Raw genomic sequence first — 27759 nt, forward strand, 5'->3', positions numbered from 1 at the left:
AATCGAAGCCCCAGTCTGCTAATGCAGAATTTAAATAAATAAATTATTGAAGTGGTTGCGGATCACTTGACTCAACCTGTAATCATGTAATGTGATATTTCCAATTCAGAGAGAAATTAGTATGGCAACTGGCAACCACAGCATTCAGTTCAAACTACGGTTTCCAAATAATCTGACAAAAGATGCAAATTCTTCTGTGAACTGACAATATCTTCTCTCCTGCTGCAGTCTTTGCTTATCAAACCACATCCAAAACAGTTTGTCTCAAATCATAGAACCTCACATGAGACATGTGGGACGTAAACAGATCCTGCAAAGTCAACATTAACCCAGGACGAGCGAGACAACTAGCAAACAATAAATTACCAACCTAAAATTGTAACCTAGTGGCGCTGGTGGTGTAGTGGTAAGCGTGATTACCTCTCACCCCAGCAGGTCTGGGTTCAATCCCAGTCGGCGCCGCCGGGATGTTGGTCCCCGGTTCATGAGTTGATGGGTCGATAGATAGGGTCCAGGTGTGGGAACTGCCTCTCTGGCGTCGGTAGCATTCGTGCTCAGAACAAGAACGACGAAAAACAAATCAAGAAAAAAAAATTGTAACCAGTCTATTGCGTATTTTGCACCAAAGTAGGCTCCGGTTCACCAAAAAAATCCCTCCAAATTGTATCGACTAGTAAACATAAAAATTTACCTTTTTTACATAACACTACATTTTACAATAGAATATCATATCGACATACTAGCGATGAAAGAACATTAAATTTTTTTTTATATTTTCTGGACAGCACAAACAACATCCGAGGGATTATTTTCAGGGAAGGATTCTACTTTGGTGCAAAATGAACAATAAGTTAGACGATAAAAATGTTTGTCAATTGATAAATTAAAGCGTAGGGATTGCAAAATTTATCCGCAGGCTACCACGGAGAACGGCCGGCTGGTCGAGAAGATCGGCAAAAACAACAAGGACAAATGATTTCCAGCTTTCATGGCATGAACCTTCACGGAAAAAGAAGTACACCGGCTGAACGTGATGTAATTTCTAGACTGTTTCGCAGACGTTCGTTGGAGTCGGGTGGGCCAAGAAGGATTAGTACAGGTGTCACAGCATGAAGAAGTGCTAGTTTGTTTACTGAAATGACCTATGACGGTTGTATATGGCATGTTTTGATATAATCAACCCTCTTCGTGTTTATTCGCGAAAGTCACATCAAAGATTGATCACTTGCATAGGAAGTCAATTTGGCAAGGCATTTGTGACCAGTATACACCTTCCGGTCGTATGAAACAGGTTCAAATCTGTCCAAATCCACCCGTATTATTTGATTTTTTTTTTGCACCAAATACCTTACCCACACTAGTGAACCGTGAGTACTGTTCTACCTAAACTTGGGGTTTGGCGGTAGATGTGGTGATGGTGCGTGCAGTGAAAACACTTTGTCGGTTTGAGTTTTCCCGTTGGAGAGTGGGAAGCCATGGATGGGGGACAATGCTTTTGAAATTTCAGCTAGGCAATTGAAGAATCAAAGTGACGATCGACTCGCCGATGGCGACTGGGTGAAAAGGGTAATGACGTTTTGCTATCTGTCAAATTGCATGGATTTTTGTATATAACAACTGTGTTTAGTGTAACTGTGGATCTGAAAACTAGGTATCACATGACCAGTTTAAGCTTTGCTTGGATTCGCCAACAGCAAAGTCACGCCAAAAAAATGAGAATACCATTTCATTGGCATACATGTATCGGCAAAAGAAAAAAAACATCAAAAAGCGTAAAGCAGACATTATCATAAAATGTGGAGCCTTCCTAAAATCGAATACGGAAAGGAAATACCCCAGAACAGTTGCAGCCAGAAATCCCAGCTCCGGTGTGAACCGTTTCAACGCAGTCGGCGTTGCGGTTGGTTGAGAAGCGTGGGGAGCACATGCGGGTGGCAGTGTGTAGCATCGGAGTGTAAAAAGTATTCCAAATTATTTCCCCCTTTTGAACTTTTTTTTTTTTTTTCCTAATCGCGTCCGTTCCTTTCTCATGAAACTGGCAGCTAGCTTTGAGGTGAGTGTTTTGTAAATAAAAAATTTGGGTTGGCAAGGGTGGTTTGCACTTTTCATTGTTGGATATCGTGGAATTAGAGTGGGGATTATGATGTTTTTGCTTTGTGCGAACCTCTATTGAAATGAATGCTTTTTTGTCTCTGCCACGGTGATATGAAATTCCGGGTGAATGGGTGAAGCATGATCACCTGCCGAAGGCTGATTCAAATTACTGACGGTGGACGAAACACGCGCTTGCACTTACCTATCGATAAAACCACCCGTATCAATTGAAGTTCATCGCATTGACCAAAGCGATTAGAGGTTCTATTGTGTGCAGTTAAACGGTCGTTATTTGTGTGATAAGACGGAATGTTATCGTCTGGCCGTTGGCGACCAAGCCGTTTAACGGGCCATTCTGTTCAAGTATGATTTATGGGATTGGTTTCACCGTGGTTGGAAACACATGAACCTGTACATTATCTTATGGGTGGCATGAGCTAACTTATCAACGGAAAATATGAGCCATTTACGACTTAATTATGTGTGGTTGAGAAGTACACAGTTATTCTGATACATGGGGTACTGTAAAACATAGACACGAATTTCGCTTTAAATCTCGACACGACCCATCGGAGCTCCCTGATATGAAAACCGTTAAAAGTTTGTTTGTAATAGTTGTTTTAGCACTCTTGGGTCATTTGTGACTTGTCCGGGAAGAGATTTGAACCAGTGACTATGGCATGAGAGACAAGGATGTTACCCACTACGCCGAGGCCGTCCTCACGTTCATATACACACTTAGAAATACCTAATCTTACACATGACCGAATCCATCTTTCACATAAAGGATAAACAAACATGACCTGTAAAATTAAGTGCTGTGAGACGGAAAAGTTCGAATGTACGTTTGATTGAGCTGAGATTGGCGTCTATTATGACTCAATTTTATGTCAAAATTGACGCTCGTATATGTCAGTCTCAGAGCACCTAAATTTACATTATTTTTTCTAAGTATATAGTTAAATTTTTATGCATTCGAGCTATTTGATTAAAAGCTTACATTGGTACCTTAATCCGGGGGCCAATTGATCATCCCGCCGCCTCCAGCATGTTATTGCTTTATAGTTGCGCCTTTATTTATATGTGCAATAACATCAGCTCACATTCTGCAGACATTGAATAGGTTGAATTGATTATAAATTAACTGCATAGCTACAGAGTAGGTCCACGCTAAATGACCTATATGGGGGTACACATTGTGAATACTGAAAATGGAATATGTAACAAAATGATGAAAGATTTTAACGCTAATAACTCAGCTGCCACTGGACCAATTTCAATAAATTTAAATATCACCAATCGATCAGAAATATTTCTACGCATCTGTTGAATTGAAGGCTTTATCATTTTTCAAAAATGCATGAATGTCAACTGTTGCTATGATAATTAAAATAATCACCGATTGCCTGCAAAAAGCAATTTCCCTAACACAGATTTCAAAGTTGAATTCCATCCGGTCTCACCAAACGGTGTTTATTCAATCACCGCGTGGTGAGTGGTGGTGTTCCCCAGTACACAACGAAAGGCTATCTGCAAGCAGCGAGCTGTAGCCCACATGACCATCCATAGAAGGCGAAAGCCGCACAGGTATTGATCAGAATCAGTAGCTCTTCGTGAGTCGCTGTGGGCCATATATGTCAAGCGCGTCATACTAAAGGGTATATAGAGAACCCTGCTCAAATTCCTATTCCTACACAAAACACAAGCTCCTGCTGCAGCTAACAACAAATAAGATTTATTATATAAGACCACGTAGTCCTACGTCTCCGACTCACCACCTCATACACCGGAGACCAACGGCATTTCTTCCCTTGCGAAGGAAGACGTGATCAGAGATGTTATCCCAAGTAACAATTTTGGTTTTATAAGGGTTCTGTAGACCATGATTTAGACTTGTAGAATGCTATAAAACCTCGATTAAACCTGCAATAGATTGAACTCAGGCCCTTTGTGGTAAGAGGCAATCACGCTTACAACTTTTAGTCGAATGTGCAATATTTTTTAAATGTTTGCGCAGAAAACGATTTGAAAGTGTCAAATCACATTTATTATATATATAGATATTACTAAACAGCGTATTAATTGACAAAACTTCGCAAAATTTATCAAAAGTTGTGTTGTACGATGCTTGTCCATTTTGTTTCCAATATATATAAAAAAATTAACTAGATTTTTTTATATTTAAATATTAAGCATTGTTTTTTTGTGTTTAAATTATTTTTTTTTGTATTTATTTAATAATTTATTAAGATTTATTTTTATTATTTTTTTAATTTATTGATTAACTAAGGTATTAATTTATTAATTAATTTATTCATGTATTAAATTATATTTGTTTTCTTTATAATTTTCTTTTTTTTTATTCATACTAAGTAGTGTTAATAAATAAATTAATCATGAAGTAATGAAATTGGGTTGTAAGCGAAATGCTAAATAAAACAGCAAAAAGGTTATCTTCCATTTAATTCCACTTCATTTTGGTATCTTATTTCGACTACAATGTGCAGTCTTCATCAGTGTCATTCCCACTAAAGAACTTTTGAAAATCTAACCCCCTTAAGTACTCATCCTCTAGGTATAAAAGTCAAGATCACAGGTATAAAAATGAAACTACAATGTGTTGAATCGGAACCTACCTAACTAATAAAAACCAAATATTTAAGTAAGCTAAAGGAGAAAAATCTATACAACTCTCTTATAAGGAAAATCCCCAAAGGCTTGATAGCCATCATGATGAAGTTATGAAATTGGGTTGTTAGCGGAATGCTTAATAAAACAGCAAAAAAGGTTATCTTCCATTTAATTCCACTTAATTTTGGTAATCATGACAGATTTTTTTAATTTATTAACTTATTAATTATTTTTTGTTTTTTTATTTATTAAATAATTAACTAATTAATTAATTTATTAATTTATAAGTTTATTTATATATATATTATTTATTTTCTTATTTTTTTTTATTTAATAATGTATAAATATAGTAATATATTCATTAACAAATTTATTTATTTATTAATTTATTAATTTATTATATAATTAATTTATTAATTTATTAATTTATTATATAATTAATTTATAAATTTATTAATTTATTAATTTATTATTTTCTTGACAAATTGATTTTTGAGTTTTTTGTAAGTATAAATTCATTGATTTATAAATTTACTTCTTTATTAATCATTATTTAATTAATTTATTAATCAATAAATATGAAGGTTTAAGGTTTTACAAATTTATTAATTTATTAATTAATTAATTTATGTATATTTTAGTTTATTTATGAATTAAATATGTCAAAAGTATATTTCCTTTTAGTTAATTAATTGTTGATGTATTTATTAATACATTTGTTAATTTATTAGTTAAATTATTTATTTATTATTTAATTTATTATTTCAAAAAAATATTAATTTATGAAATTAAGAATATATGAGTTTATGAATCAATGAATTTATTAATAAATAAATTAATTAATTCATTGATCTATTAAATTAAAAAATTATTTATTTAAAAATAAATAATTTTTTAGTTTATTATTATTAATTTATTATTTTAATTTTTTTTAAATTTATTAAATCATATATTTTTTTTAGTAATTCATACATTTATAAATCTATTAATTAGTTTATTTCATTATTAATTTATTAATACATTTATTATTTTAGTTTTTAAAAATTTATTAATCAATCTTGTAATTAATTTATATAAAAGTTATAAATTTAATTTTGTAGCGATTTTTAAACTTACTTGCCTTAACAATCAGGTTAAGGCCTTGTTGTTCTCTGCTGTCCGAAGAAGTCGTCTCCACTCTACTCGATCCATGGCCACAGCTCGCCAGCCTCGTAGTCTGCGAACGGTCCGCATGTCACCTTCTACTTGGTCGATCCACCTTGCCCGCTGCGCGCCTCTTCTTCTTGTTCCTGTTGGGTCGCTTTCTAGAACCATTTTCACTGGGTCGTCGTGCGGCATTCTTACGACGTGCCCAGCCCACCGTAGTCGCCCAATTTTTGCAATGTGGACGATGGATGGTTCTCCCAGCAGCTGGTGCAATTCGTGGTTCATTCGCCTCCTCCACGTTCCGTCATCCATCTGCACTCCACCGTAGATGGTACGCAACACCTTCCGTTCGAAAACACCAAGGGCGCGTTGGTCCTCCACGAGCATAGTCCAGGTCTCGTGGCCGTAAAGGACCACCGGTCTAATCAGCGTCTTGTAGACAGTCAACTTCGTGCGGCGGCGAATTTTATTCGACCGGAGCGTGCTCCGGAGTCCAAAGTAGGCACGATTCCCTGCCATAATGCGTCTTTGAATTTCTCTGCTGGTTTTCATTTTCGGCGGTCACCAGTGAGCCCAAATACACGAACTCATCGACCACCTCGATTTCGTCACCGTCAATCTGAACTCGGGGTGGGAGGCTAACATTGTCTTCCCTAGAACCTCTTCCTTTCATGTATTTTGTCTTTGATGCGTTGATGGCAAGTCCAATCCGTCTAGCTTCAGCCTTCAGTCTGAATTTATTTTTAAACTTAATAAGTTTTTAATCTATTAATTCATATTTTATTTATTTATTGATTTGAAAATTTGTTCATTAATTTATTTGTTTATATATGAGTCTCTTAATTAACTAATAAATGCATTGATTCATTAATATATTAAAATATTAGTTCATTTATTTTTGTGTTTATTTATTAATTCATCTTTTCATTTAATTGTTCATTTATTTATATTTTATGTCATTTATTAAGTAACTTATTTTTCAATAAAATATTGTTTATTTTTTTTAGTTTTTTTTAATAATAAATTAACAATTTTAAAATTCTTTTAGTTTTTTCTATTAACTTATCAACTTCATAATGCATTTATTTACATTTTTTTTAAATAATTAAATTAATTAGAAAAAAACTTTATTAAAACATTTATTTATAATTAAATAAACGCATTACATATTTAAAAAAACTAATTTTATAATTTGAACATTAAAAATAATTAATTAATTTATTCTTACGTTATTATTTATTTTGTGATTCATTAAACTATTTATTTATCAATGTATTTAGTTATAATTGAATCAATTTATTTGATAATTTATATATTTATTGATTTCTTTACTTTAAGTTTGTGGATTTATTGAGCAATTAATTATTTCATTCCTTAATTTATTTATTTATTTATCTAAAAGTTTTTAAATAATACAAAGCCGATGCCGGTGGTGTAGTGATAAGCATGACTGCTGTCTTACCCCAATGGGTCTGGGTTTAATCCCACCCGAGGTCGGTGGGATTTTTCTAAGGCATAAAAACTGTGTTCACGTCTTCCTTCGGAAGGGAAGTAAAGCCGTTGGTCCCGGCCCATGTGTGTTGAGTGGGTGAGATATCCTACGCAGGTGTGGAAGCTGCCTTCCTGTTCATTCGATTGCCGTCAATGGATGGCAATCGATGTCCGTCGGTGATTGGCACTAGATTGCGGAACAGAGACCGTCGTTTAATTAAGGAAAGAAGATAAATTAATATATTTATAAATTCATAATTTTTTTTTTAATTTTTATGTTTCTGATTCATTATTCAATTATTGATTTATTTTTTAATTTATTTTGTTAATGTATTTATTAATTAATTTATTTATTTATTTGTTTATTTATTTGTCTATTTATTAATTTAATATAGATCACCCGCGATCGAGGTTATCCCACCGGGTAGCAAAATGAAATGGCTGAAAACGACTTGGCACACGCAGGCGGGCCTCGAATCATTTTCCACCTTAACCACCATCATGAATAACCATCATTATGTGCGTATTTTTCTCCAGTCACACTATAATTATATATGATTAACTTTGCTTCCATGGCAGTTTTAGTTTTGCTTGGATAGCACTTTCATCACCAATCCCAGCCATTGACTCCGATCTGCCAAAGCTCAAACAATTCATCTTCACCTTTTGGACCACAGTGCCTTAGGCCAAAAACGGAAAGCAACACAGGCTAGCCATAGCACAAACTTTTCTGATGCATTCTTCTACTTGAGATTATACCATCAAATAAGAATGTAAAATTTAAAATCAAGGTTAAGACAGGGGACTAAATCCGCCGAGCATGTTTCCCGAATAGAAAGTTTTAAACCACCTGTTAGTTTACAGAGCAAATAATCACTCAATTCATTCTCTGATATCCGTTACAAAGTCATGGTTCGTTATTTAAGATTTTTGCGTTGGATTTTCCAACTGTCCAATAACACGATACATACTGTAATATGTATATACAACAGAATCGTCTCACCGGCGAGCGTAACAATCGATACGAATAAAATACGAAATAACCATCGATTCCTTATCAGACCGGTTGCATTATCAACAAACCATTATCTAACCAGTATGGATATTTGGGCGTATCGTCCCGGACGTCAGTTGTGGCCATTAACTCAGTTCGTTCAGTCGTGTACACATATTTTCAGAATCACATTCGAATTATATTCAGAATATTGCGAAGCTAATCGAAAACTTCAGAAATGGTTAAAGGTCAGTGTTCGGGATGCAACGTTCTCATCTTGGTAAATTTGAATAATTTGTGATTGTTCCAGACATTGACCTACCGGACTCAACGGTTCTCATCAAATTCCATGGAACATTTATGATCATCGCATGGATCCTATTCTCATCGGTTGGCGGAACGGTGGCGAGGTAATCGATTCGCCAGAACATATTTTCACAACTTTCACACCCCGATTTCAATGAGAAATCATCGGAAACGTTGACAGGCAAATCGATAAAAACCGTGCAAGAATTTGTGTTTGTTTATTTCAATTGTATATACAGATGTTGAGTTTTTACGGTATCATTGATCCCCTGCAACAACGTGTGTCATTTGTGAATGAATGTCATTTTATCGTTTTTGTGCTTTATAGGTATTTCAAGAAAACATGGGTATCGGAGCGGTATTTTGGCGGAGACGCGTGGTTTCTGGTGAGTCATGGCTTGTTGATTAAAAGTGTATCATTTTAATAATCTAAGCTAGATTAGATAAGAACAATAACTGGAATTAAGTAATAATATTAAAATAACAGAGATTGAAAAAATTTTACAAAGTGTTTATGGCAAGATCTCCTACTGCATCACGTTTGTTTATTTCTACTCGATTTCCAGTACCATCGGGTGTACACGTTCTTCACGTGGCTGCTAACATGCTGTGGCTTCATCCTCATCTTCATCGACATGGACGGGTGGCAGGATCATGCCCACGCCGTTGTGGGGCTGATTGCTTTCATCCTGTGCTTCCTACAGCCCATATTTGGAGCTGTCAATCCGCCGGAAAATGCTCGAAAAATCGTCCGCATGGTGCACGTCGTTTCCGGTCACTTGGCATACATTTTGGCAGGTAAGTAACGAGGAAGTCATCCCAATCCCAACCTTTTTTTATAGCGATTTCTGTGATGGAATGTAAATTGATTGTTATTGAATTTCGTTTTCTTTCCGCTCTCCGCAACGACTTCAATCTGTCTTCCATCAGTAACCAACATGTTCCTAGCGGTGGGCATGTCTACGGCTAAACTGCCGGATTCCATGTACGGTTTACTCGGTGCAGCCGTAGGGTTTCACTGTGTAATTCATGCCATGTTCAATGTGAGTATGGGGAGAAATATTTTGCAAGGCAAATATATTTTATCGAATTAAAATTCAATTTCCACCGCAGTTTCTGGAGTACAAGTCTATGAAGAGAGGGCTCCCAGAGGATCCAACGAAGGACGCTTCGGTATGTACGAGAAAGTCAGTGTGGTCAATGTGATGTCATCCAAGAGCTACATTTTCGTTACAGTTTTCTCGATGGCGGAAAGTGACACTAATGGCGCAAATGATCGGACTATTCGCCGTCACGGTGGCTCTCGTTGTCCTGGTGTGGCTAGCATGATGAAATGCCAAAATGCAGCGAAGGACCGCGTGACGTCGTTGTTGTGGGAGATGCCGAAACTTTGTGATAAGAATTCAGTATTTCTTCAAGCACTGTGATTATATATTAAGTGGTTATTTGTTTGGAGGTACCTCATTGTTTAGTGACGATTGCATTGATACGCACTCGTGAGTCGATTAAGAGATAAGGAAGAAACGATTTACGACGACCGTTGTCTGCTCGGTAAAAGATTTAATCGGTTTGATACATTGTAATGGTGTTCCACATTACACACATGCGGCAATATGCAGTTCTAACGAAAGCCATATATAATAACAGAAATTTAAAGATAAGTACGGATTCAAGATTTCGTAAGATGAAAGCATGAAATGCTTGGTACTCTATAAATATATCAATATATTCCGATAGCAAAATATGGCTTGTTTTTTTATTTTTCCTTGATTTGTTTACCGTTGATCTTGTTTTCCGTGCTGAACACCAATGCTACCGACGCTAGGGAGGCAGCTCCCACACCTGGACCCTACCTATCGACCCATCAACTCATGGACCGGGGACCAACGGCTTTACTTCCCTTCCGAAGGAAGGCGTGCCTCAGAACATCCCGGCGGCGCCGACTGGGATTGAACGCAGGCCTGCTGGGGTGAGAGGTAATCACGCTCACCACTACACCACCGGCACCTAAAATATGGCTTGTTGATTTTGACCAGCCAAAATATTCCAGACAAGTGATTGTGACAAATAGTTTTATTGGATAGGTGCAGTTGAGCAGCTACACGTCAACTGACGAATCGATCAGACTTGACCCTCTCCGATTCCCACGAAATTTTGTATAATTGTAGACGAGACGTCTTCGTGCTATAAAGAGGAACGAGTCGAAATGGCCGAATTCTTGGACAAATTTTAATGATTTCCCTTAGCGAACACTTATTCAAAGTGTTATGGGCTTATCATATTTAACGAAATGAAAAGTGAAAAGACAGTTTGAAGAAGAAGAAAATGAGTTCTCAAGTAAAAAGGTAGACAGATGGTCTGACGACCAAATTCAAACTGAAATAAAATCTACGTACGCTTTTTTTTATAAAACATTCATGTTCACTTCGGATAGTTAAACCGAAAGCCACAAACCCGAGTGGATCATTAGAATGAAAGGATCATCAGGCCGAATTTTGAATAGTGATAGAGTGAACTCACAATGTTCTTTGAAACAGTATTTATCCGAACACTATAGGATAAATACTGTTTCACTGAACTTTAGTTATTTAACAAGATCTCTATCTGGGAAGGGCCAATGGAGAAATTGATAAATCTTGATTTTAAAGATTCTGTATTCTCATCATTTCTTTGGGCAAGAAGGCTTTTGATCACGAGTAAAATTTGAGTAACTCTGAGTAACTCGCGTTGCTCAACATGATATACACATAGCAACCTGATTGTTGTGTTGAAACCGATACTGTTAAGCAAAGCAAACTTACGTGTTGAAACAACATTTTAAACAGTCCGCTTGCAATGCCCAAGTAACACTTGCAACATCGGAGGATTTCAGTCAGTATTGAGGGGGATTCATGACAGTCCAGGGGGATTAAAAACAATTGAAGGTGGGATTCAGTACAAACCCAGAACGGATTCCGGACAATCCCAGATTGATTCCAGAAAATAACAGGGAGGATTCCAGTCAATCCAAAGAGGGGTTCTGGACAATTCTAGTATGAAACAAAAAACACAAATGTGGTAGTTCCTGCATCCTTTCGACAATGCTCATTGACAAACTGACAAGTTTCAGAATAGAATTAACTATGAAGTTAGCTGTAACTTTGAACACACTTTAGCCATCGATCTTTGGAAAGCAAAAGAGGCTTACGTGTCCCCTGACCTGAACAGGACCAATCTAACTTGGGTCTATTTGTTTTTCTCTATTAGAGCGACTTTAAGTCACTTTTTTTTATCTAGTTCATTTATTTGTAAGGCTCAATCGCGTTAGCTTTACGGAGCCGATAGATCATTGTTCTTTGTTTGTAACAAAATTAACTAGACATTAATAGAATACTCGAGGCTTACTCGAGATTAGATGGGTACATTGTCGAAGGATAGGAAAAGGGGAGGAGCTTGGGAGTAGGGTTTCGTTGTTTTTTCAGAGCGATGGCGCCAGTATGAACGGTAGTGTGGTTCTAGACTCGTCTGGAGTTCGACCGGCTATGGTGACCAGTGGGCAACGATGAGACTCATCGAGACGGGGGACAAGACAAACAAAAACTAATAAAGAGATACAAAATACTTTTAGTCACTTAATCGAGATCTTTTAATGCATGAAAACTAAATCTAGATAGAGCTGGAACTAGAAATCATTGAAATAAACCATTGTTTACAAAAGCCGTTAGGCGTCCAGCTCTATCCAGAAATACTGAAAACATAACATTCCGCCAGCGGCGGTTGTTTCCAGAACTTCATTTGAAGAAAAATATGAGACTACTTTGTTTATTTGTGCGTAAATATGAGTTACTCAAATTAACTCCCGGCAAATATATTCACTCTGAGTACAGCTGTCCTTACATTATTCAATGTAATGAAGATCTCATCAAGATCTCATTTCAACGGAAAAGAATGGATTGCGTACTTGATCCTAAATAGAAGATAACCGACTTGGAAAACTATTCAGTTGACATCTGAGATCTGATGCAAACATAATTGCAGACCATGCATATGATTTTTTTTTATATTTTTTAAGAGATTTTTAGCCGTTCATCTCTAACATATGAAGGTTGTACATGAACAAAACCCAGACACACCATGGTTTTTCAATAAGCATAATACCTACTCATGTATAGCTGTTGCACTGAACTATGAAAAATAAAACGCATTTTTAAACCCAAACAAGGTTTTCGGGTCCGGATTTTTTTTTCAACCTTTAGAAACATTTTTAGAAGAAGAATTTTTAGCCTACGATTTTTAATAGCTGATTCCTCCTTCTTTCGAATAGTCTTTGCATCTGAAGTTGAAAATGTTTCATAGGTGATAAAACTTTCTCTGAAACATGAGCGGTTGATTCGAGGAATATTGAAGTAATCATTTTTTAAATCTAGGATTAAATATGCTCTAACATACATATGCCTTCGTTTTGCTATTTATTCTTTTCTTAGCCCGGAACAATACAGATGCCGGATGATGAAATGGGAACAATTATTATTCGGTTTAGTGGCCCACTCTGCTTAGTTGCGTTTGGCCTAATAATGTGTGGCCTAATGGCGTTCGGTCTAATGGCGTTCGGCCTAATGACATTCATCCTTGTGGCATTTAGCCTAGTTTATCATAACCATTCCAGTTATCCAGCTCAACAAAGAAAAACCTACCACAATGATAGATTTGTTCCATTGGTTAGCGATCAGTCTCCTTATGATGCTCTAGCTTTCCAGTTTACCATCATATATGGGTTGAAAAACTGTATCAAATCAGTTCCATCCCCAATTGAAATCGTAGTTTTGTGCTTGTTTAGGAAAAAAAATAGTCGAATACACTTGTGGGCTTCTCGAGCAGTAAGGAATCGATTGAATATTTCCTACTGGCATGTTCATGGAATACTACTTAATTGTCCATGTCAGGACCATTGAATTCATATCTGGGACATTTCTAACGCTGAGCGATCACTTCACATTCCTGAACAATGGAGTACCTTGAGCGATACTCTCTTTAGCATCCTTACGAAACAACCTTCTCAGCAGTCTTTGTTTTGATTCAAGACTTTTACTACACTCCTCCCCATAATTTCTCAACTTCAACTCATAATTTACCTCATCGTTTAGCCATTTCCACAAATCAACCCAAACACGTAAGCCTTAGAAAAAAAAATAGCAAAACTCAATTCTATCACAACTTAGCAGTAAAATATATAAATGAAAAACACCAAACTTAAAATAAATATGTATACAGTGAAACCTGAGTTCATTCACAACCAAGTTCACAACGATTTCCGAAATAAATTATTAAGTTTTTGCCTGAATTCACTGAAATCCGAAAGAAAATTCTAACTCATACTAAATTTTCGTAACCTAAACATGTAACCTAATTAAAAAATGGACTGTATTCATATTTACACGATCTACACTAATTTTCATTTGAAAAAAAATTACCAAAAAAGACATCAAAATTCTTATTTTACGTTGGGCGCCAATATGTAGCGGCCCCGAGGCAGCTACGGTGCTGTTGTTTGTTCCCGATAGGTTTCATAAACGGATGGTTTAAGCGCCACCTCCGAAGAGGACCACCTGTCGTGTTTCACGATGCCCGGCTAGATACTGGCCAAATGAGCCAGTTCTCAAATTCGTCAACAGTGTCGGGAACAAGACCAACTGAGCCGAGTGACTCAAGAAAGATGAGAGCATACCCACCGAAATCATAAGATCCTAACTACCGAGTACGAAAAACTTCCAATCCCGAAAACCAATCCGAACAGGGGTATCATCACAGGAAGCAATCCTTCTGACCCATCAACTCGAGCTTGATTTAGAAGACGAGTAACACAACAAATTCAACGGAAAAAGACTAAACATGATGAACGAAACGTGAAATAACCTTCAGACTCAATCAAAACTTTCTAACACTGAACACTGATTTATTTTGGGAGTGAACATTCTACTTTTATTTAGTTTATCTATAGGGGTTTTTATTCACATATCTACAATCTTGGTTCTGGCCGGCCTAACTACTATTCCCCTCTATCTTTCTATCTGACTAGTGCGGTCGATGGACTATTCGCCTAGCGCGCTATCATTCTGTGTCCGTGCTAACGGCCTTGCATGCAAGTGTGGGTTCGCTACTTACAGGATTTGAAGCTTACGTTGGCGAGCTTTACGGGCTTTCGCCCGACCGATGCCGTCGTTGCAACGACGGCTGATGTCCTCCTACTGCGCTTGAAGTTTCTTAGTTGCCGAACTCAGTCAGCGGATGGTGGCTTGCTGGACGTTAGCCGGAGTGCCTTGGTAACGTAGGCAACTCCCTTCGGATAGGCAACCGGGAAGCTTTGATACCCGAGCGTGGTAAGGGTTGGCGACAATAAACAAAGCCGCGGTGCGAGGCAGCGCTATTGATCAACGGTCGCTTTGTTGGCTGTTGAATCCTATAGAAAGCGAACACGCGGAAAGTCGTTGACCGTGCAAACGACACAATAAACCTATTATCGGCACACACAAATTTCGTAAATTGGTTTTACCTTGCCGTTATCTGGAACGCTTACACAACTCTCGCACAACAATTACAACACTATAATGCTATCTAGCTTTAGCCTATACGGGGAACATAGAATCGATTAAAACACATCTGAGGACACTTCACGTTTTCTACTACTAACCAATCACACTGCGGAAAAAAATACAGTATCGCGCCCTTCTTTTATCACAGTCAGGATCAAAGTGAAAGAGGCGATTACTGAATTTCCTCAGAAAAGTCCCAAGGCATGATTACCGGAAATGGAAGTTCAACGGATTTCATTAGTTACGATCGTGAGAGATCAAATGAAGTATCTCTTTCCCTCTTCAATCGAACTCGGTCTGTCTATCTTGTTCCCTTCTACTGCTAACAACTCTCAGAACTATCCCATTCGGTTTTCTCTATCCGAGTAACGAAAAACACGAATGGTAAAACTCTTCGGAGAAGCTACGTAAGCAATACGTTTCGCTAACCTCTTTACGCGTAGGCAACTGACTTGCATACAAGTTGCAAACTACAATTCGTTTCATTTAGCTTACTTTCAGTCCATTTAAGTTAATATTACAAATTGAACGACGATTAATTTAAGAATGGATATTTGAAAATAAATAAGAACAAGTAACAAAAATAAAATCTAACGAAAATGTCTACCGTTACAATTGATTGTATCCGAAATAGTGAGGTGCAATTTTCAATCGATTTTCGGGAGATCTTTTTTTTTATTATTCGATTAATCAATTTTAACACATAAAAAATCGTCCGATCCATATCGTGAGAATGTCCAATTAAAATTATTTTCCATTTAGATGTTTGCAAAAAAACCACACAATATCGTGCTGAGGCGAACTTTATTCGACCGGAGCGTCCTTTGGTGTTCAAAGTAAGCGCGATTCCCTGCAAAATTGGGTCTTCGCATTTCTTTGCTGCTGTCGGTATCGACGGTAACTATCTTTTTCTTCTTATTTTTGGCTTTTATTACGACACTAATGAGACTGTACACCAACTCTCAACTTGGTTTACTTTGAACACTTCCACAGTTGTTTAACGAGATCATACTTTATGCCCAGGAAAATCGACAAATTTTTCAACTTAATAAATTTCTAGACCAGACCGGAAATCGAACCCCGCCACCTCGAACATGGTCTTGCTTAATAGCTGTACCTTTATCGAATGATCTAAAAGAAGTCCACGTGATTCCAAATACAAGAACTCGTCTACCACATCTATTTCACCGTTGTCAATCCGCGCTCGAGATGAGACGCTAGCACTATATTCTCTTGAACCTCTTCCTCTCAAGTATTTTGTCTTCGATGAATTAATGACAAGTCCAATCCAATTGGCATTCAGCTTGATGCAGGTTTTTCCAAATTAGTCTCGAAGCTCTGTGCCATGATGTCGATGTCATGGGCAAAACAAAGAAGCTATATGGATTCCTGAAAATCGAACCACTCGTGTCTATTCGTGGTCTTTTCCAAAGGCGATATTAAACAGCAGATACGAAAGCCCATCGCCTCGAGATTCTTTTTTTTAGGGAATCGAGCGGCCGCTATGGTAGCTACTCCAAGAGTAACCTGCTCTGAAAACCGATTATTATTATCATTATTCTTTGATTAATATTAACTTGTCGCATCAATATAAACCAATTTACACTCCTCTTCTAAAAGCTACGCACCAAAATGAATAAGGGAAGTGTTGGACGCCCAATCAGATTGCCATGCGCCCTAATGAGCAAAATTGCGCTGCAAACATACAACATGCAAGATTTTCTGTCTTCATCCAGATTCAATTTGTACATTTAAGTGTTAAATGAAAAAGTTCCAAACTTAAAAACAAACGTTAAAAAACATCTGCTTACAAATGTGCCTTAAGATATGTGAGCGCATCGGATGACAACAGGTTACAAACAGTTTGTTTTTATTAGCTTCGCTGAAATTCAGGGCAATTCCATTAACTTCAGAAAAACTGTAAAACTTTTCAGTAAACTTTTGGGCAGTTCTTGAAACTTTAGGTCAGTTCCATGAATATCAGGAAAATTGAGGAAATTTAAGGTATATCTCTAAAACTTTTGAACATAAATTTCAGGAAAATAGCCAGTACTGTACACTTCGAGAAAAAGCTTCAATGAGTTCCAAAAATTTCAGGGAAGTTTAGTAAACTGAAGAAATAATTTTGGAAATTTCATATGAAATTCACGGGATTCTACTGAACTTCAGGAAAGTTTGTAGATCTTTAGGGCAATTGCATTAATTTCAGGGAGCATGACGAGAATTTCAGGGAAGTTTCATGGATATCAGGAAATAAAAGAGAACTTAAGAGGAAGATTGCCGTCCCGAAAATAAAAAAAATATTTTTGGCACATTTTTATTTCTCTAAAAACATTGGAAAAAAATATCAAAAATCCAAGAAAATCAGTTTCTTCCTTAGATTCTTGAAAAAAATTACATGTAAAAATAGTTTTTCTATCTCATCATGAAAAAATATTGGACTATTTTTGCACATGAATTTTCTTTAAAAAATACGAAAAAATGTGATTATTTTTGATTTTTGTTATCTTTGCCCAATAATTTTAGGAAAATCGGAACTCAATTTTTTTTCGGAGCGGCATGCTTCTCCTTAAGGGTAGTACCATAACTCCACATAAATTATAGGAACATTAAGAAGTTCTGATGATTTTTTTCAGTAAAACCTTTTTTTTTCAGTATTCTATAAGTAAAACATCAAAAAATATAAAAATTAAGATGTCAAAAAAGACTACAGTTTGTTTACTTTAATTTAAACCAAATAAGAGAAATTTGAAAAATGATGAGGTGGGCACCTTATTTTGCCTATCAGTGTATATCATCTTGAAATTTTCCGTTAGCTTCAGGTGATATTTACTTGGGCAATGTCCTGTACTTAAACTTAAACTGAGATCGTTCTTTAATGATTCAAGCATATTGCGAGGCTTTGAAATGTTCAGAATTATGAACCGTTAAGACTCACCGTGGTCTAGAACTGTGAAAAGACGGTCAAAAGTCATTATCCCGTGAATCTTGCATTTGATACAAGTAGTGTATTCGGAAAAAAAATCTCGATATTAAAAGCCTTCATTTGAAAATGACACATCAATGATTAATGCTCCCATTATTTTTTCAGCAAATCAATAATAACTCACCTATTTTGCGATCAAGTTTGCTATAATATTCATCAAATTTTTGTGTATTGGTGTTTTGAACAACTGTGTAGAACATTTCAAACCAGTAAAAGTTAATAGAAAATTATTATTAACTAAAAAACAACATAGGGGAATTGGCTCTAATGTTGGCCTATGGATCTAAGATTGGGCCCAAGGCTGAAAATCTACTGTTTATCAATTTTATCTAGATGAACGCGTCATTGGGACGGTACTAATGGATATTTTTGGTCGCTAATGGAAATTTAGTCGAGTGTTGAATATATGTATGGGCCTAAATTAGGAGCATTCAGACTGAGATTACATCCATTTCCATTTCAAATTTCAATGAGATGAAGAAATAGAAACCTAATGTCTTTGGCAAAGTTTGTTGTAGTTTCTAAAACTTTGCCAAAAACACCGATCCTGAATACAATTTTTTTGAAAAATAAATTTTAGATCTCACTTCTAGGGGGATTTACCAGTGATCTGTCATTGTCAAAAGAAGGGACTTTTCATATCCAAAAACTTTTCCCAACGCACCACTGGTCCAAATGTAATGTTCACGAGATAATTACTTTTGACCGTTTTTCACAGTTCTAATCAACTGTGTGACTTTTTTCTCATTGTCTGATTTTAAATAGCAAATTTATTTAAATAACACTCAAGTTTCTCCATTTTTGATTGCCTAAACAGTAACGGCTCGATATTACTAAGCCGGGTCCAGTTCCTAGTGATGCCAGTTCCTGTGTTGATAGCGATACCGTTGGTCCTGCGTTTCCCTTTTACCTTGTACAGACATACAAAGTACACTGTTGTACTACCGTTGTATTTCTTTAAGCTTGTACCTCAAATTGTACCTTTTGAGATACTCGATTAAACAAGTACTGCTTTGTATGTCTGTCAATGGTATTATAAGGCGTTTATGCTTTGCCACAGTTCGGAAGTTGTGCTGTCGCTGCTCATTTATCAGACAGGTAGCTAATTCTGAAGTAAAGGGAAGGCGATAGGATGTTATCAGATAATTTTTTATTTTTTTTTAAATTCTCAATGATGATACACACCAACTAAAAATATATTAATTTTGTTGAACATACGATTTTTCAACATTTTTAATAATATTTTTCGTCCCATGTTTACAACTTCAGAAAAATTACAATTAAGTTTTATTACCCTTATCTTGTAACTTTAAGCTTTTTTCTAGCAATTTGTAACACTTAAGACAAACTTCGATATGACTGGTCGTTTTTCGACACACACAACTTAATTCTTCTAAGTGATCTAATTAAGTGATCTGGCAAGTTCAAATGATAAAGGGGTTTAGTGTTTTTGGTGTTTCGTTAATGCTTTTTTATTATTAAAGATTTACTTTGAATGTTCATTTAACAGTTATGAGTTTGACAATCAATAATTTAAGCATTGTAAAATTTCAAAAATTTGTAAAATTTGTTTTTTTTTAAAATCACAGTTTCCTCGAGTGATCCTATAACGAACGCTGAACAATTTTCTCTCTTTACAGTTAGGGACATGGAGTGATTTAGAGATTAGAACGAACTTAAACGAATGATAGAATGAAAGTAGGTTGCTTAAACTAAAACAAAACAGAATTACAAACAAACAAAACAATGGCAAAGGTTAAAGAGGATAAACACATAATACGTTACTAACTTATTAAGAATGTGTGGGTGTGTAGAGATTGCAGAAACTACGTAAGCTAATGTCACATAAGACATAAGAACAATGCGAAACAAAAATCGAGTAATGATGAGCGCGAAAATGCTGGTCGCAAGAAAGCCCTGGCGTACGCCACGAGGAATGGTTGTGCCGCAGTTGTGAGTGTTAAATTTAGGAAGCTCTTAAACGATTCAAATGGAGGCTCCTATGGCCAATCTATGACTAATAGAGATTTACTCCCTTCTATGCAACAGCAAAACCGAAACACAAAACAGTGGTTATTATTATTTTTTCGGTAGTCGTGTAAGGGTTATATGTGTAACACAGAAATGAAAAAAAAAGTATAGTAACATGTACATCAAATACTATTGGATAAGACTTAATTATCTTATAGCCACCTGTTTATTTAAATGGAACATTTATTCGTTTCTGTACAATGTACAACCATTATTTTTGTGTCCCCTTTGTCGACAGCCTCTTCGGGAAACCATTTATCCTTAACTCCCATGTTATTGAATGTATTTTATTTTCTTCCCTTCCTACCTCCCCAGAAATAACATTTTTTTTAAGTACGAAAAAGGAAGCCCCTTGAAAAAGGAAACACTTTGAAGAGATCTTTGCTCATTTCTCTTTTTCGATTGTGATTCATAACCATACCATATAAGTTGGTTAAATTAAACAAGTAATAACAGTAATCTTCTCCCTTTGTGTTAAGTGATAATTTTATTCGAAACTATTAGCACCTAAGTCCACAGAAAAAAAAATATATAGAACAGAATAAAAACAAACTAATATCTAGCCAATGTAGACGACGATTGCAACACAACCAACAAGGCAAACAACAACCACTAAAAGTCACACGATATTATGGTTGCTGTACTGTAAAATAAAATAAATAAGCGACGACTAGTATGAAGACAAATGTAACTATAATGAGAATGCTATTAAAGTACTACAATTAAGCAAAATGCAACAACTGCAAAGCAAACTGAATTTAAAAAAAACAGTAAAAAGAGAAAACCCAATTCGACTTCTAAAAAGCTGTCACTGCGCATTACTGTGTAGGCAAGCAGAATGTGAATGCTAACAAACAAATAAGCGTAGTTTTGTGAAACTTTCAGTAAAACCCATCAAGAACCTATCGGTGTACGCAAATTACACGTTCAGAGTCAATGGTACTACCTACTACAAACACACTACAATGGAAATGTTTTGAAGTTGTTTGAATTCAAACTTTGATCAATATGAAAGCAAAGAGGTAAAGAAAAAAAATATTCTATGTGACATTACAATGAAACAATATCATATGTAATAAACTTCAATTCAATTGAGAAGGTTGCTTAAAAATTCTATCACTCTTCGAAAGTCCCATCGTTTTCAAAGCAAGTCTGCGGTACGAATCCAGTTAGTATAACAGTAAGTATGGCAGCTTATGGATTGCTGCTCTCCATTTATACCAATCTGGTCTATCTATACAAGGTGTGAAATTGAAGGACTGAATGTAGTGGTGCACTTCGTTTTTTACTCTGCTTACATTCTGCTTCGCACGATTTGTTACTTTCGTTCGCCCAATCACGCTTTTAGTGACGTCATAACGTTTGTTTCGATCAGCGTTTACATAGGAAATTTAATATGGATTATAGAATTTTTGTATGTTATCACTATATTTCACTGAGTTTACTTCCCTAGGTTCTTCCGTGCGGTCTGACAACTCTTTCGCACGACACTCAGCTAACTCACTTTTAATCACAAATTGTTTAACTTCCTCCAAGGTTATCAGTAGTTTATGTCGTCGTCGTTATAGGTCGCCTTTCATCAGTAGTTTATGATTCAAATCTTGATCCTGCCGGTCAGTTTTCACAGTTATCGAAAGTGCCACTACATTTGATGAGATATTCATTTTGGGTGACTTCAATCTGCACGGCGTTTCGTTGAGTCCATCTCACAGCGCATTCCTGTATCTAGATCCTGAATGCAGGGCTGGTAGCGAGTCACTTTTTAGTGACTTGGTCACTTTTTTCAAGCCAGTCACTAAAAAGTCTCCTTTTTAAAGGTCAAGTTACTAAACTCACTTTTTCTTGTAATCAGTCACTATTTTCAACTGTGAATTTATTTCAAGATTGATAATTCTTTGCTTTGTGACGTTAAATCGTTTTCTCTATCTACAGGGTCTACTCATTTTTCTAAATAATATTTCCTGAGTTTTCCAGGTTTTCCAGAACTTTAACGGATAAATTACACGCATAGAAAGCATTTTTAAAAGGCGTTCAAAATATGCTTTTTTTTTCGGGAAGATCAAAAACAACAGTAAATTAACCCAATCGTTTTTAATACATGGTAATCAGTTTTAAAGAAACAACTTTATAATCAAATCCATTGAATGTTGAAGTTTAGCACTTACTTAATTTCTCACTTTAATAAAGTTAAAAAAAACGTACTTAATTTGAGAAAGTCCAAGATCTAAAAATATTCAATGTTTTGAAGTTTCGTATTCCATGTACAAGTTCAAGATATTGAAAATTTTCAAAGTGCCTGAATTAAGGAAAACATTAAATGATTTATTTCAAGTTCGTAATTAACGTAATTTATGAAAGATTAGAGACCTTCATTGCAGTCCCATTAACTTCACAACAATTGTAGGAACTTTGAAGAAGTTCTGAGGAATGAAAGGAAATGCTGAGAATTGCGGTGAAGCTCCATAAACAAACTGCGGGATCCTCAGATCGGTTCTTTTAACATCCGAAAATTTTCAGGAACTTTTATGAAGTTCCTAGAATTTTAGAGCACATCACAGGTGTTAAGCGAACTTGAGAAATATAGAAATATTGCACAATTTTTAAGAAGTTCTAAGCACCTCAGAAAAGCTAGTTCTAGGGGTATTTGGGGAATTTCAGATCTTAAGAACAGTTCCCATGACTTTAGTTGAGACTTTTTGGAGAAGTTTAAATATCTTTAATCGTAAATTTAGAAAAATTTAGAACCCTTAAGATGTTCCGATAAAAGGGAAGTACAGAGACCATCAAAGAATATATGAAAACTTCAGAAATATTTCAGGAACTTCACAGAAGTCCAAAGAAGTTCAGGGAATTTTTAATTGAGAGCTTTAGGGAAGCTTCGAGAACATCAAGACAGATCAGAGAATCAAAGGGCAGTTCAAATAATTTCAAGGAAATTGTAGAAACCTTAAAGAAGTTCCGGAAGCTTCAGCAAAGCTTCGATAGAATTTCTGGAACGTGATAAACATTATATGAACATCCGGAAAACGTGAGAGTATTTTAAGGGTGTTATATCATGGAGTTTTCAAGAACTTTAAAATATGCGAAAATTTAGCTCAGTTGATTAGAGAATATCAACGACGTTCCATAAATTAAATTAAATGCTAGAACTTTTACCAAGCAGCGATAAATATCTTCAAGAAATTCCAGAGAACTTAGAATTTAGATAGTTTCATGATATTCTGCGAAGTTCCGAGTACTTCGAGAACGATCAGATAGCTTCAGAATAATCCCATTAACTTAAGAAAATTTGCAGCGACTTACAAGGAATTCCGTTGATTTATGGGGTATTCCAAGAATTCTATTATTGATTCAAAAACGTCAGGAAATTTTAAATATTTATGTATTAGAATTTTTTTCCAGATTATTAAACAAATTAAGAGAACTTCAGGTAAGCATAGATAAGTGGAAAATAACTGGGCGTTCATAATGGTTAGAATAGTCAAGGAAAATTGTTGAAATTTCAAGGCAAATCAATTAATTTCAGTAAAGTTGCGGGTTCCTTAAATATACTGATCAATTCAGGGCTGTTTAGAGAACTTTAAAGAAATTCAATAATCGTTTAGGTAGTTTTCATAACACCAGGAAAGTCTAGACTATTGAAGAAGTTTTAAATTAGTGTTGATAATTTAATGGAAGTTTCATGAACTTCAGAAAAAATCATGAGAACTTGAGTGAAAATCATAAAATAACTATTATTTCACTCTAACTTCATGAAAATTGCGGGAGCATAAACTTCTTGCAACTAGTGAAAAGAAAGGGTTTTTTTTTTCTTTTCTTTCCTTTTTAAGCGGTTGTGCACCGCTTTTGCGCAACACTCATGGCGTCTTCGGATACCTACGTTGCGCGAACTAGATACTACCAACCGTCTTCGAAAGGGGCATAGGTTGTCTTTTTTCGGCCTAAAAATAAACCTTTGAAAACTCCCTCCCTCCCCATGGACATGGAGGTTGACGGTACTGAAGCAAAGGGTTATGTTTAATTTCTTTATATTTGCAACGATGATGATTTCCTATAGTGACACATATCACCTTCTTAATGCTTCAGTATGCCTCAAACGATTAATTCTTGGTTGTTAATAGAACTTCCTTGATGAAATCGGCTGCTTCATGCAGACTGAGCAATTCTGATTATAGTATCAGATTTGTTCTGTATACAGAGGAACTGGGAGGGCTTATTAGAAACTTCTCACCAATAAAGTAATGATCTTCTATTAAATTTTGCAGATCATTTTATTAATATTTTATTTTATTGAAGCATATTATTTTTTACAGTCAATCAGCTTTAGCATACGATACAAGAGATTTAATAATACTTGCTCGTTTTTGCGTTAAATAATCAATATTTATTTTACTTGTAATTACCTTTGAAAGTTTTTTTTTTTTTTCAAGTTTTTTTTTGTGATCTGAAAATTTTCCCAGTTTGGTTAGAAGTTTCGAAGCTAACGCATGTCCACAGGCCCAATAGAAAGATAGGCAGAAAAAATGTATCATGAAGAATGGTTGCATGCACTTGCTATAGATGAGTGATTTTCGGAGTTTTGAATTCGTTAGATGTTGTAATGGAGATTTGTGCTGTTGGATGCGTGAGGAGATTGGAGGGCGGGTGTTTGATGCATAGAGCCTGTCAATTTCGCTTTCAGAGTGTCGCAGTCAGCGGTTTTATGATTCGTGAACGCTCGCGATTCGTAGAATCGTTGATTGTGACTGCCAGTGGATTTGACGGGTTTTGTGTGTCGGACGCTTGCTTGTTGGCCTCTTCTTGTGTCTAACATGTGCAGAGTATCATTATAACGTCTAATGGTTTTGATATTCCTGGTGGCGTGAAATATATTTGTGAGAATATTTTTTTGAGATTTTAGCAGTCACGTTTTGTTTGTAGTTTATATTTTATTTATTTTATGTAATTATCGTAAATAATAGTTATTCAATAATAGATAGTTCATCCATATATTCGTATTATGACGCGAAGTGCTGTGGATTATAAGATGCTCGATGACCCTCGAGGGATCGATTTTGCTTACTGAGCAGAAAATCATGGATTTAACCCCATGCTCTTCCACAGCACAATAAATCGCCACCATAATTTGTATATTTGATATTGAACATTAACCTCGGAAACTATTTGCATATCAAGCGAAAACGTAGTCCTGTATTGTCGCGAAGCGTTATGGTTCTGAGATGCTCGATGAGATGAGATGGTTTAATCCCAAGCTCTCCATCATGACTCTTAAAATTCATGATCACTAAACGAAATGAATATGTTCTTTCGATAGCCGGCTATCGAGAGATTAAATAAACAACAAATAAACAATACATACTTTTGGTTGCATCGCCAACTTGAGGTGAATCCTAACCGAATACCCTTCCCAACCCTCCAACTCCGTAGCACTTATGAGGGTGTCGCTAAGTCGGTGGCCTCTCGTTAAGTAAGTACTACATCAACATTTCCTTCCCTATCCCTAGTTATGGTAAAGATGGGCGTGGCCGGGAATAGCGACAGTCATGCTTCTGTTACTCTTGTTTAGATTGGAACCAATGTTTACTCCTCAGCATTATTCCTGAAAGTAGTCTAACTGAGAATTTCAGAAGAGACGTGAGTGTCGCTAGTATCCAATCTACGAAGTATATCATAACAACGCTAACGCTAACGCAACGCTAACGCTAACGATATTACTAAGCCGGAGGTGGTGGGTTTGAATCCCAGTCCGGTCCAGGAAATATTGCGTGTTGGAAATTGTTCCTAACATCCCTGGACATACCCGAGTATATTACCCTCTACTAACAGCGAAAGGGGCCTCCCTTAGCTCAGTCGGTAAAGGCGCAGCTACAAAGCAAGACCATGCTGGAGGTGGCTGGGTTCGATTCCCGGTCCGGTCTAGGAATTTTTCGGGTTGGAAAATTTCTCGACTTCCCTGGGCATAGAAGTATGATTAGACTTGCCACACAATCATATCAATGCAAAAATGGTACAGGCATCGAAAGCTCTTAATTAATAACTGTGGAAGTGCATCAAGAACACTAAGTTGAGAGCACGCCATAAGCTAATATGCGATATGCAATAAGCTTGAAAAGCGAAGAAGAAGAAGAAGAACAGCGAAAAAACATATTTCGGGCTGAAAATTTTCTAAAATAAAGCTGAAATGTTGATTAATAACATACTGAAAACCGAAGTGATTAAATTTATTATAATGTTCTACAAAATTATCAAAAAATTCCATTTGTTTTTTAGAGATCTTAACAAGTGTCCCCCCTTAAACAGTTATTTAGGAGTAATATGTAAGCAATTAAAGGTCACCACGATTTCTTAATTTTTTTTTTTTATTTTGCCATTCATTTTTTTCCTTTGATTTGTATTCCGACGATCTTGTTTTCCGTGCTGAGCACCAATGCTACCGGCGCCAGGAAGGCAGCTTTTACACCTACCTATCGACCCATCAACTCATGCACCAAGGACGGCTTTACTTCCCTTCCGAAGGCGTGATCAGAGATGTTATGCCTCAATCACGCGTACCACTACACCACCGGCGCCGCTACTTATTTTACCATTCATTTCTCTTTTTAAATAATGTAACCATCTTTTTTTGATGTAGGACTACGCCTGTGATTTCTATATGGGGCTACACTATGTGAAAACCGAAAATGGAACATGTAACAAAATTATGAAATATTTTGAACGTTAATAACTCAGCTGCCCCTGGACCAATTTCAATAATTTTATCAACAATCGATCAGAAATATTTCTACGCATTTCTAAAATCTGTTGAAAGACTTTATCATTTTTCAATATGTCAGTATTGAAAATTGCACGAATGTGCAACTGTTACTATGATAATTAAAATTATCACCGATTGCCTGCGAAAAGCGATTTGTTGAATTCCATCCATTTCACCAAACGGAATCATTAGCTCTTCGTGAGTCGCTGTGGGCCATCTATGTCAAGCGCGTCATACTAAAGAGTATAAACAGAGAGAACCCCGCTAAAATTCATATTCCTACACAAAACACAAACTCCTACTGCAATTATCAAATAAGATTTATTATATAAGGCCACGTAGTCCTACGTCACAGTTGCGTACAACCCCATATGGCTGTCCCTTGTAGTTTTTTATATTGTTATTATTTTGACGTTTTAAGTAAATAATAAAATAAAATGTTTTGAGTTTAATCGTCGTGCTGAATCCTTAATTATACGCAATGCCATCATTGAACAAAAAAAAATTACATATAATAAAGTTCTGTAAACTCAATCAAACCAGAACAACTTGGGTGACAGTAAACCAAACACTCTAAAAAGATCTGGAAAAAATAGGTTTTCTAGGAAAAAAAAACTGAAAAATACTATGAGGTTAGAAGCAAAGGGGTGTACAATGTATGCGTATGCCAATCCACATGATGTGAGAATATTGTATTTACTCCATACTTTTATTTAAATTTTTTGTACGTTATTTACATAAGGGGCCGTGTGTACGG

General features: G+C 35.9%; 2 protein-coding genes across 2 annotated transcripts in view; one reads left to right on the forward strand and one right to left on the reverse strand.

Moving 5' to 3' along the window:
- Window positions 1–6509: 6509 nt before the first annotated feature.
- The window catches only part of Cdc6 (Cell division cycle 6), a 324753-nt gene continuing 303503 nt past the window's right edge, over window positions 6510–27759 (reverse strand). The window contains exon 3 of the mRNA XM_065231968.1: window positions 6510–6519. The gene's annotated coding sequence lies outside the window, so the exon portion shown is untranslated. The remainder of the gene's footprint in view (window positions 6520–27759) is intronic.
- Window positions 8556–10204, forward strand: LOC135709453 (putative ferric-chelate reductase 1 homolog). The gene is made up of 7 exons (XM_065231803.1): window positions 8556–8604; window positions 8667–8766; window positions 8991–9048; window positions 9229–9460; window positions 9593–9705; window positions 9776–9835; window positions 9899–10204. The coding sequence occupies exons 1-7, from the start codon at window positions 8595–8597 to the stop codon at window positions 9989–9991; spliced, it is 666 nt and encodes a 221-aa protein (XP_065087875.1). The 5' UTR covers window positions 8556–8594; the 3' UTR covers window positions 9992–10204.

The sequence above is a fragment of the Ochlerotatus camptorhynchus genome, unplaced genomic scaffold, assembly GCF_037179485.1.
Source record: "Ochlerotatus camptorhynchus isolate MF236.1 unplaced genomic scaffold, CSIRO-AGI_Acam_v1.1 ptg000035l, whole genome shotgun sequence".
NCBI classification, from domain to species: domain Eukaryota; kingdom Metazoa; phylum Arthropoda; class Insecta; order Diptera; family Culicidae; genus Ochlerotatus; species Ochlerotatus camptorhynchus.

What these genes read in the sequence shown, in the direction of transcription:
- LOC135709453 (XM_065231803.1), top strand. An exon ending in TAATTCATGCCATGTTCAAT is followed by an intron (nt 9,706 to 9,775) that starts GTGAGTATGGGG and finishes TTTCCACCGCAG; the next exon opens with TTTCTGGAGTACAAGTCTAT. An exon ending in ATCCAACGAAGGACGCTTCG is followed by an intron (nt 9,836 to 9,898) that starts GTATGTACGAGA and finishes TTTTCGTTACAG; the next exon opens with TTTTCTCGATGGCGGAAAGT.